At 42.1% G+C, this 12,418-nt stretch overlaps 1 protein-coding gene across 3 annotated transcripts in view; it reads left to right on the top strand.

The window, feature by feature from the left end:
* LIMK1 (LIM domain kinase 1) overlaps positions 1 to 10,209 on the top strand; it is a 72,306-nt gene extending 62,097 nt beyond the window's left edge. For all 3 annotated transcript variants that reach the window (XM_033921774.1, XM_033921772.1, XM_033921775.1), the window contains 2 exons: positions 2,100 to 2,257; positions 6,811 to 10,209. In XM_033921774.1, coding sequence (XP_033777665.1) covers positions 2,100 to 2,257; positions 6,811 to 6,982 — 330 coding nt within the window. In that variant the 3' untranslated portion in view covers positions 6,983 to 10,209. The remainder of the gene's footprint in view (positions 1 to 2,099; positions 2,258 to 6,810) is intronic.
* Positions 10,210 to 12,418: the final 2,209 nt, after the last annotated feature.

The following is a 12,418-nucleotide window of genomic DNA, read 5'->3' as shown; positions in this document are numbered from 1 at the left end:
ATTACCTTTCATTAAAAAGTGAGTGATATTGATAGAGGATGGCTTCGGGAAAGCAGGCAAAAGCGGAGGCGACGATTACAAATACAGGAAGTGTAAAACAATCCAAACATGATCTCAAGCAGAGTGCCTAATCTTTTGAGGATTAGGATGGTAAGCCAAATAAATTGATGACTTTTATGTACTTCCTGATTAAAAATATCTTGAGAATGAATAATGTTAATATAGTTCTTAATATGTAGTAAATAGAGATCTTAATTTAAAAATAAGGGGAAACAGGTTTTCAATTATAAAATATCTAATTTACATTAATTTAAAAAGTGATTATTTTATAAATAAATTAAAGGGCATTCTTTTTTCAATTGTAAATGTACTTATGTCCTAAATTATCTTAAATACTGACAAGAGAATTCTTGGATATTTCAGACAATTATGAATAAAGATTAAAAAATATAATAATAAAAAAATTGAGGATCCTGGTATATGCCTCGTAATAACTGTAAGATGTCCTACTGCCCTCGTTATCGACAATCCCTCTGGTGATGCCAGAAGACACATAGTAACATAGTAACATAGTAGATGACGGCAGATAAAGACCCGAATGGTCCATCCAGTCTGCCCAACCTGATTCAATTTAAATTTTTTTTTTTTTTTCTTCTTAGCTATTTCTGGGCGAGAATCCAAAGCTTTACCCGGTACTGTGCTTGGGTTCCAACTGCCGAAATCTCTGTTACTCCAGCCCATCTACACCCTCCCAGCCATTGAAGCCCTCCCCTGCCCATCCTCCTCCAAACGGCCATACATAGACGCAGACCGTACAAGTCTGCCCTTTGAACTTGTCACTGATTACGTACAAAAATATTACAATTTGTCTGGGAGGGGTTAACCTTAAACTCGAGAATGACATGGGGACAAATTTTTCCCCATCCCATCCCATCTTGGAGAGTTCTTTTCCTGTCCCTGCCCCCATTCTTGCAAGCTCCATCCTCATCTGCACAAGCCTCAAATACTTTAAAATCATAAGTGTTCGAGGCTTGGGCGGTTTAGGCAAAGCTTACAGAAATGGGGCAGGGACAGTGACAAAACTCACGGGGACTGGATGGGGAAATTGAGTTCCTGCGGGGACAGGGACAGATTTGTCCCCATGTCATTCTCTAACTTACACCTCCTGATAGAATTCTTAAATTCAAAGTTAGGTAAAATTAACTTCATAATTATCCTTCTATCCTGCCTGTACAGTATAGTGTAGGATGTTGTATGTGTGTTTGGAAAATTATTCGTGGCCACTGAGTTATACTAAAGCCAGATGTGGTTTTCCTTGCCATGTTTGTGACTTTTTCCTGTCTCTGCTTCCCTTGATTGCTCTGTCTTTCCTTTTGTTGTCTCTCATTTTTTTTTCTTCCTCGTCTCCTCTTTCTACCTTCTTTAGATCATCTATATATAGTTGAAACTGACTCCAATAAATTTTAATGTCTACAGTGAGTGATCAACAGTTTTCAGTACGCTCAGAGAGATGAAACTCCAAGAAGGGAGGGGGTTGCTCCCCTTTTTTTCCCCCGGTATGATACGACTATATTATCATACCGGGGGAAAAGATACGACTATATTATCAAGGAGATAGGTTATACTTGTGCACCAATAGAGAACTTTTCATTTGGGTCTCCTGAAGCAGATTCCAAAACGGGGCCATGTTGGGACCCCCCAGATTGTCTAAAGATAAGTGAAGTGTTTATTCAATCATTTGGTGATATCTCTGTCTATATGCAAATCAAGATAAATTATTATTACTAAGAAAAGAAAAATTTACTAAAGAAGAACAAGTTTAACAAAGTTACAAACAATATAAATCACACACATATATTGTCTCAGAGAGTGATCAAATACTATGAAGTTCGCAATGACTGGACGGTAAACTCATACCGGGGGGAAAAAAGGGCGACAACCCCCTCCCTTCTCGGAGTTTCATATCTCTGAGCGTACTGAAAACTTTGTTGATCACTCACTATAGACATTAAAATTTATTGGAGTCAGTTTCAACTATATATATTCTAATATTTTTCTGACTTCCACCAATGAAGTTTTGTTCCCTGTCTTTTCTTTAGATCATCGGCAGGGTAAGTGCTGATCCTGATTATCTGCCCAGGACCATGGATTTTGGCCTCAATGTCCGAGGATTTCTGGACCGATACTGCCCTCCCAACTGTCCTTCCAGTTTCTTCCCCATCGCTGTGCTCTGCTGTGACCTGGACCCTGAGAAAAGGTGATAACAATCATCCCAATTTCTGGGAGGGAAGGGGAAGGCTGTAAAAGGCTGGGAGTGAAGGGAAAGAAATAGTGAGGCCACCGGAGAGGATTTCATGCACAGCATGAAGTGTCTGTGAAGGGAGAAAGACAGTACAGTGCTGTAAGTTCATTTTAGAACCGAACTGAAACCACAGCATTTGGACTCTCAGAGTAAATCAGAGCCTTAACATAGTAACGTAGTAAATGACAGCAGATAAAAACCCAAGTGGTCCATCCAGTCTGGCCAACCATACATGCTCCATAAATTCATTATTTAGTTTAAATGGTCCTTTTACTTAGATATTTCTGGGCCAGAAACCCAGAGCCCTGCCCAGTAGTGTGCTTAGGTTTCATCTACTGGAGTCTCCATCAAAGTACAGAGAGGCTTCTGTGTTCACCGGGTTAACGCAGGATACATGGGAAGTTTAGTTAATGTGTTGCAGAATTAACTCTCATCTCAAGAAAAGCTTCCTGTCATTTCCAGCATTTAATGGGGAACAGGATAGTCAAAAGAAAAAAGTATAAGATTTAAAGTTGTTAGCCAAGTACAAATCCAGGCCTTTTTCCGATAATCTTTCAGACATGGGCAGTAGAGAATGACACGGGGATAAATTTGTCCCCGTGAGTTTTGTCGCTGCTCCTGCCCCATTCCTGTAAGCTCTGCCTTAACCACACAAGCCTCAAACACTTATGATTTTAAAGTGCTTGTGTAGATGAGGACAGAGCTTGCAGGAATGGGGCAGGGACAGGAAAAGAACTCACAGGGACGGGAAAATGAGTTCCTGTGGGGACGGGGAAAAATTTGCCCTTGTGCCATTCTTTAATGGGCAGTAAACTAAGACCCAGGAACTGCAGAGGAGAGAGGAGGAGGTGTAAGGGAAACTGACCAGATTCCACAATTGCTTAGAGACAGAAAAACCACCAGTATAATAAAAACTGGAGCAGATGCAAATCAATACAATACAACTTTTTATATCCCGCAATTTTCAACAGGGAATCATTGCGGCTTACAGCAAGATGAGTTTACATTTGTGATATAATGTTAGAGATAATGAGTTTAACATTGTTAGATTAGTTTTAGGGTGGCAATCTGTGGGATGAAGAGGACTGGGAAGAGTTGAGACCAATGGGGGAAGAGATATGTCTTTAGGCCGTGTGTGGGGAGTTGTCACAGATAGGCAGGTAGACTGTTTCAGATACATGGTCCTAGGAACTCGAAGGTGGAGTTAAACATCCTCTCCCGATGTACACCTTAAGAGGATGGAAAAGGTATTTTAAATCGCCGCGTGGTCCTTTAATTGAGGAAGGTGTGTGAGATCAGAATGTTGGCCATTAGTCTGCTGGCGTTTCCTCCAAAGACGGCCTTGTGAATCATATGTGCTAACTTGTATTGAATTCTTTTATTCACAAGTAGCCAGTGTAGTTTGAGTTGGATTGGACTAGCCCTCTCAATGCGATGGGATTGGAAAATCAGCCTTGCCGCTGTATTTTGGAATACCGTACTTGCAGGCGCTTCTGTTCTTTTTTTGGTTGCTTGCGCCACCTTCCTAAAGCTGCTTTGGGTCAGGGCTGGTCTGACTGATCTTAGTTGTCTCAGTCTGAAGAAAAACTTCTTTGCCAGAGAAGCGATCTGGCCTTTGAATGTTAGGAGTCACCCTATATTCCTCTCTAACACCTTTGTGGAGTTTATTATCTTGAGCGTCTTGCCTGTAGGTAGCACCAGTTCCTTGCTAGGTAGTGTAATCTCCAAACCAGAGCACCCTGGTCTTTTGTTTGTTGAGCTTAAGAAAGTTGTTCTGAGCCCAGGCACTCAGACTTTCAACAGCAGCTAGCAACGTGTTCCAGAGTTTAACTATTCTCCGAGTGAAAATTTTTTTCCTCCTATTGGTTTTAAGAGCACTTCCCTGTAACTTCATCGAGTGTCCCCTAGTCTTTATAATTTTTGACGGAGTGAAAAATCAATCCATTTGTACCCGTTCTACTCCACTCAGGATTTTGTAGATTTCAATCCCCTCAACTGTCTCAAAACAGTAAGCCCACAGGAGCAGAAGAGCTTTTCCAAGCTGAAGAGCCCTAACCGTTTTAGTCTTTCCTCATACGAGAGGAGTTCCATCCCCTTTACCATCTTGGTCGCTTTTCTTTGAACCTTTTCTAGCACCCCATATCTTTCTTGAGATAAGGAGACCAGAATTGAGCGCAATACTCCAAATGAGGTTGCACCATGGAGCGATACAGGGGCATTATAACATTCTTAGTCTTGTTAACCATCCCTTTTTTAATAATTCCCAGCATCCTGTTTGCTTTTTTGGCCGCCACCACACATTGGGCGGAAGGTTTCATCGTATTGTCTACGATGATACCCAGATTCTTTTCTTGGGCACTAATCCCCAAGGTGGACCCTAGCATCCGGTAACTGTGATTCAAGTTATTCTTCCCAATGTGCATCACTATGCATTTGTCCACATTAAATTTCATCTGTCATTTGGACGCCCAGTCTTCCAATTTCCTAAGGTCCACCTGCAATTTTTCACAATCCGCATGCGTTTCAACAACTTTGAACAGTTTTGTGTCATCTGCGAATTTAATCACCTCACTCGTCGTTCCAATGTCCAGATCATTTATAAATAAGTTAAATAGCACCGGTCCCAGTATAGAGCCCTGTGACACTCCACTGTTTACTCTCATCCATTGAGAAAAATGACCATTTAACCCACCATCTGTTTTCTATCCGATAACCGATTCCTAATCCACAACTGAACTTTGCCACCTATCCCATGACACTTTAAATTTTCTCAGGAGCCTCTCATGAGGAACTTTATCAAAAGCTTTCTGAAAATCTAGATACACTGTATCAACTGGCTCCCCTTTATCCACATGTTTATTCACACCTTCAAAGAAGTCAAGCAAATTGGTGAGGCAAGATCTCCCTCGGCTGAACCCATGCTGACCTCTGTAGAGGTTTCTGGAATGGCCATGCTCTACCCAGTCTCAAGGCCATCTGTAATTATTTTCAATGCACTCTTCAATGCTGAAAATCAAGAGACAGGGACATCAAGGGCATTTATTTATCTGCAGCTATTGCGGCTGCAGTTATACAGATAAATGTCAGAATTTTAGAGAGAAACCCCCTGATATTCAAAACTATTTACGAGCAACTCTTCTCGTGACCTTTAAGAAGAGTTGGAAAAACAAAGCTATTTTAAAATTATATTTTTTGAAAAAACAAGAGATGTTTTGTGACCAACGGGTGATAATTTTCCTGGATGTCTCTAGACAAACCCAGTTTAAAAGGAAGCAGTTCCTTCAGCTAAAGCCTAAGGTTTTGGCAGTTGGAGCTACTTTCTTTTTGAAATTTCCATGTAAATGCCTTATATCGTATGGAAGTGATAAATATGTGTTTTATGATCCAGTCCAGTTAGATTTTATTAAAGAGAAGCCTTTGCTGAAAGTTTAATTTCTAGTATTGATTTTCATTTTTGGAGGATGATGTATAATATATAAATGCCATTTGCCTGTCATTAGATGGTAGACAGATAGATTTGATTTTTCTTTTTAAAAAATACTGGCGACCACGATAATGTGGACTAGGACACGGTTGATTAATTGCCTTATATATGCTTTAATGTTCTCTATATGGAGTTTTTTGTGGTCATTCATGAATATTTGTTATTAATGTATTGTAACGAATAATCAAATTTAAAAAAAAACAACAACAACTATTTAAGGGTAAAAGTAATGGGATTTGAAAAACTGGCCAGGAATGGCTCCTGGCATTTAATTAGCATATTGATGTCTAATTGCAGATATCCAGCAGGAGATAAGCCAGTTCTCTCCCGCTGAATATCCCAGTTAGTGGCCCACTGCTAACCTGCTATATCAGGCAACATCGCTGGCTAGGAGTGGATATTCAATGCCAAACTAGGCAGGCCTATCTTGACTGCTAAGAATTTAGTCTGTTAGTTTTATTTATTCAATTTTCTATTCTGTTCGCCCAGGGGAGCTCAGAACGGTTTACATGAATTTATTCAGGTACTCAAGCATTTTCCCCTGTCTGTCCTGGTAGGCTCACAATCTATGTAATGTACCTTGACCAATGGGAGGATTAAATGACTTGCCTAGGGTCACAAGGAGCAGTGTGGGTTTGAACCACTGCTCCACACTCTCCCCCTGGTGAATACCAGCATAACCAGCTAAGTTGTTGCAGATATTCAATGCTGATCACCGGAAACGGCCGGCATTGAATATCCGAGGTCAACGGGACTTATACGGGCTGCCTCCTGCAGTCTGATATCAGTCCCAGTATATTTAGTTCTATGTAAATGTATTGGACATATACTCTAAACTAAGTGACATAATACAATGGCTCCAGCATGTACAGCTCCGTCATTAATATTGGTTATATAGCATAGGCTGGATCAGTCTAGCACTGTACAGTCTATATTTGTATTACTGGGTCTCTGTCAGTCTAGGGGACTACAGGGTGGTATACTTGCTTTTCAGAGCATGATATATTTGTATTCCCTCTTCCAGGCCCTCCTTTGCAAAGCTGGAGCATTGGTTGGAGACTCTCCTCATGCATCTTGAGATTCATCTGCCTCTGAACTCTCATCTGGAACAGCTGGAGCGAGAATTCTGGGAGACTTATAAACGAGGGGAGAGTGGGTTGACCGTGCACCCCGAGGTCCCTGACTCTCCTGAATGAAGTCAGCAGGAGACTCGACCAGTCTGAGGCCTGTCTGCAGAGAGCCTTTTTCCACTCCGGGGGTCAAGGTTTGCCTGCAAAGTGTGATCCCCAGCGCCCGTCTGTAGAGAATGTCCTTCAGAGGCTGCAGCAGGCCTCGTTTGCTGAGAATGCTCTGTCCACCTGCCAGGAGCCTGCCTGCACTGGGACCTGACTGCAGACAGCATTCTCCACAAGCCCTACTGGGGATCTGTCTGCAGTGCATGCACTCCACTGGCCCTTCAAAAGATTGGAGCGCTGTGAGCACCTTGCTTGCAACCTATTGAATGGCAGGAGCAAAGGTTTCCTTGTTAGGACTCTGCTGTTTTCTCCAGCCATTGTCAATTCTCTCAGTTATGTACACTTGGCTAAGGCAGCACACATCTCTTTGTAAATACCTTGTATGTATATTTGGAGTGTGCATTTTATTTACCTGTAAATATTCTTTGTAATCTTTGAGGGGAAGGGGAGATGCCAGGTACTGGGGATTGTGGTCCCTGCATTTCCTTGAGCGCTTGGTCTCCTGGGTGATGACAGGACAGATTTTAGACACTTAAACCACCTATTCTGTTCCGTTATTTCTTTTGCACATTACCTCTCACGCCTGTAGCATGAGGTGGGACCACGTTCTCTAAAATGTACTTTATAGTTTCTCCTTTTCTGTTGAATAGGGCAGTGTTCCCTTTCTCTGGCTCTTGTAGACACAGAACTGCGCCTGACTTAATTCTAATGAGAGCACAGAGATTCCCCTAAGAAAGGGGCTTAAGGACTCCCAGCCTTAGCCTAAAATTTATAATACTTTTGCCCACCTTCTTCTGTGCAAAATCTTCCAGGCCTAATCAAGTTTTGTGACATCCGTTTGATGCTGTGCCCTAGAGCGAGCTGACTTGTAGTACAGAAAGAAAAGCAAACAGGTGGGACTCTCTTTCTGCCACGAGTTAGATCAGCTTCCCTAGAGGCACAGCCTAACCAGGGAACAAACAGGTTGCAGCTCGTGGCGCTGTCAGTATCAAGATAGTCTACATGTGCAAGGAGGGAACCCTGTCCTAGAGGAAGGGGGTGAGGTTCTGGCAGTCTCTATAAGGGACTAGGATGTGTACATTACAGCCATCATGCATCTCTGGAACCTGCTCGCTTTCTGTGCTGAGTAGTCTGTGTCTGCAGAACCTCAACTAAGCCAATCCATGTGGTGCCTTGGTTTTCTGCAAACTTGCACTGCAAAAAAAACTCCTATTTTGTGATTTCATTTTTTTGAGAGATCCCAATAGTGGTTGGAGGAAGGAGAAGTTTTGGTGACACCCTTACCAGGGAGAGAAGAAGGTCCGTAAGGGAAAGAGCTAGGAGAGCTACAGTTTTGAGGGCACTGTTTGTCAATCTTTCTGTGGCCATGATTGATCCTCAGGCATTGTCTTACGGGAGGCCTGCCTAGTTTGGGATCCCAACCATTTGGGAATCTCTGGCCTAGGCAAAAAAGAAAATGACAGTGTGGGAGGATGGCTGTAGGATTGCTTCCTTATCCCATGTATTTTGCATCCTCAGTTCCAGGGTCAATGCTGCTGTGAAAGTCTGGAGCAGGGCTTGTGATCCCAACATTTTCTATCTTCACAAAATTTTCTGGGACATAATGAATGAGCCTCAGATATTTCATCATTGCTGACAAAGGTGTTCCCCCAAACTCTATATATGTTGCTCAAAGTTTGGTTTGCAGGGCAGGTGTGCATAGGGTGACCAGGTTACCCATTCCAGGAGACTTTTTGGCCAGTCCTGGATTTCCTGGTGCATTACGGGACCTGCAGCACTGGTTTCAATGGACAGAATCATGGACTACAACTACTACACTGTTTTGGAATGTAATTTTAAAACCAGGACTGGCCAAAAAGTCTCCCTTCTGGAATGGGTAACCTGGTCACCCTAGGTGTGCAAGTAAATTAATCTCCGCCCCCCCCCCCTGTTTTACAAAACCACAATAGTGGTTTTTAGAATAGGCCAGTGCGCTGAATGCTCTGCACTGCTTCCGATGCTCACAGGAAAAGGAGGGGGTAAATGAGTTAACGAGATATCAACAATCCACAATAATTGGCATCACTTTGGATTTGCGCCCGCATCTGGTCTAGTTGCTATTCTATAACATCCACGCCTAAATTTCCTGTCCTGAGTTGTCTTTGTTACATCAGGCTATAACTATACACGTTGACTACAAAAAGAGTCCCAAAGTTTTTTAAATAAATCCTCGTAGCTTGTTACTCAAAATCAACGGTGTCTTGCAAAGTAGCACCATCCGAAGCATCAACCAAGGAATCTTCAAGAATAGCAGATAAATCCTTTAAATCATTCTTCTGAGGCTGAATCTGAGCTTGTGTTCCAGGAGGAAATTGTTTAGTCATAGGGTTGACTCCAATATTATTAGAAACAGGAATGCAGTAAGCTTTAGTAAGCGGAGGAATAACTTCTTTGGAGAATTAGCCAATGTCAGAGAAGATACTGGAAATTCATATATAACTGTCTTAAAAGCTAGGAGGAACTTTGTGGGATATATGTTGTAAAGAAATGTACATGTGTTTCATTTTACAGCAAAGGAAAATCATAGCAAAATTTGTACAATAATTAAAATAACGATAGGATGAATTAAAACACTAAATATGTGGTTTGCAGTGGGCGAATACCCAAAGAAAAATTCCCAAACTGCGACATGAGCGTCTTGTAGCAAATTTTCAACAGTTTGTGCAATCTGTCCATTTTCAAAAGTGACAGCATGATTCACTTCTTTGGAGGTTTTCTTAAGTTGTGGAGTTCTGTAAAATTCAGCAGCTTTAGAAATGTCTCGTTCCCCATACCAAGATGTAGTGGATGCACAACATATGAAATAAAGTCTGGAATGTCCATAGAATCATTAGTTACCAGAGGTGTGGAGTAGGTTATCCCATTAGTTGTTCAGTAAATAGGTTGAACTGTACAGCAAAACGTTCTGAGGAAGGTGGCTGTCATGAATCCGGGGATCCAACGAACAGGAAACATTTTGTGGAAAGAACAGGTGAAAACAAAAATGTCCAACTCTGAGGTGATATAGCATGTGTGAGGAAGTAGAGAAGTCTTTGCAGTCAGGGTGCAGGACGATTCAGGGATATGATAGAGACTTATAAGATCACGAAGAGCATAGAGAAAGTGGAAAGGGACAGATTCTTCAAACTTTCGACAACTACAAGAACGAGAAGGCATTCTGAAAAATTAAAAGGGGACATATTCAGTACCAATGCTAGGAAGTTCTTCTTCACCCAATGGGTGGTGGACACCTGGAACGCACTTCCAGAGGGAGTGATAGGACAGGGTATGGTATTGGAGTTCAAGAAGGGATTGGACAATTTTCTGAAGGAAAAGGTGATAGAAGGGTATAGATAGAGGGCTAGCATACAGGTCCTGGACCTGATGGGCCACCACATGAGCGGACTGCTGGGCATGATGGACCTCAGGTCTGACCCAGCAGAGGCACGGCTTATGTTCTTAATTTCAATAAGAAATGTTCTTAATTTTCCATAAGAAATTTCTTAAAAACAAGCCCTCTCAAATTCAGCCTTCTATTCAGATTTTCCAACTGTTCAGTCTTTCTTGTAATAAATTTCAGATCTTTGAAATTACAGTAACAGTGTCCTTAAGATTAACTGTTTCAGTTTGCTGTTTCGTTTCTCTGCGCTCTCTTGCTGAACCGTTGCCACAGTTTGAGAAATAAGATCAACTTTACTTACAAGAATGGCCATATCTGGAGCACTTTTTCTAACCTTTTTATCCAACTTCGTAATGATATCCATGCCTATATTGAATAGGGTGCCACTCAAAAGGGGGCATGGCCACGTGAAGGACATGGGTGGGTCAGGGGTGTTCCTAGAAATTAGGTGTAATGTTCTAGAATACTTGCACACCCAGCCGCTATCAGTTGGGCACAAGGATTTACAGCAGGTTTTAGCAGACATAAGACTTTGCGTGTAGGAATCCACTTTTAACTGCAATTCTATAATTACTGCTTAGCACTAAGGAATCTTTATAGAATTGGTGCGGATCTTAATGGAGCCTACGTTGGGCACCGTTTACTGAATGCAGCTATTGTGTCTGGGGTATTGGCATGCTCTTCTGCTCCAGTCCTCCTTGGCTCTCACTGCTTCTGTGGGCTTACTGTTTTGACTTACGTAAGAGATGGGTGGGCTCTTAGCTCTCCCCCTCACCAGTTTAAAATTTTTGTTCATTTGCTTTGCCAGGTTCAGGTAGAACGTGCTTGTTGAAAATCCTTTTAGAGCAGTGTATCGCAAACTGTGCCCTGGAAGATTCCAAGTGTGCCCCGAGATGCCGCCTCTGATCCTTCTCCTCACCAGCATTACTAGGAGACTTAGGGACACGGCTGGAGGACATCCGTGCATGTGTGGACATCAACATGATTGTGCTTGATGTCCGTGCATTTCCGGGTACCCTCCAGCTGCAGCCCCAAGATTAGTGTGCTAGCAACTTAAAAGGTTTGCTAGAGGAACAATGTCTGTTCATACCTGCAGCCATCCACTAGGTGGCGGAAGATGCGAGATTTCCTTAAAGCTTAGCGGGTCTCTATTAGAATATTATCTGCCACTACTACTACTAATCATTTCTCTAGCGCTCTCGCCATATGTACACAGTGCTGTACATTAAACATGTAAGAGGTTGAGCCTACCTGGTGCTGAATACGCCCAGAGCTTAATTCTAGTTCCTCCCCATTTTGAAGGGAACTAAGAAAGTCAGATCAAAGGTGGTTATAATGTGCCTTTCAGTCATAAATGACAACTCGTAGGTGGATTACGAGTCCAGGTCTAAAATGATTCTGCCACACCTCCCCTCTCCCCAGTGGTAAAGGATAACATTGACCAGAGAGTGGTGTGCCACTGTTTTTCTAATGTTTCTAATTCAGGAAGTACTTTCAAAGCAAATATTGTAAGTAAATCTACATATTTGCAACGTTCCTGCCCAAATACCACTTAACTAGTCAGGGTAACTGTACAACAGCCCCATCGTTATGCAGTTTGTTCTAGCTAGCTCCATAAATTTGGAAATTCAGTACCGGAGCCTGGTCATAACTCAGCACTGAATTTCCATTGCTTCGGTCTTTATGGAAGAAGATGTAAGAACTGGAAATGGTTTTCAAGGGTGATGATGCGGAGGAACTGAAAGAAATCTCAGTGAATCTAGAAGATGTACTGAGCCAAATCGACACGTTAAAAAGTGATAAATCACCAGGACCGGATGGTATACATCCCAGGGTACAAAAAGAACTCAAACATGAAATTGCTGACCTGCTTATAGTGACCTGTCACTAAAATCGTCTGTAGTACCTGAAGATTGGAGGGTGGCCAATGTTAAGCCAATTTTTAAAAAAAGCTCCAAGAGAAATCCGGGAAATTGCAG

This window comes from Geotrypetes seraphini, chromosome 15 (genome assembly GCF_902459505.1).
Source record: "Geotrypetes seraphini chromosome 15, aGeoSer1.1, whole genome shotgun sequence".
Lineage (NCBI taxonomy): Eukaryota > Metazoa > Chordata > Amphibia > Gymnophiona > Dermophiidae > Geotrypetes > Geotrypetes seraphini.
The sequence above is the reverse complement of the archived record's forward strand: the minus strand, read 5'-3'. Positions and strand labels throughout refer to the sequence as shown.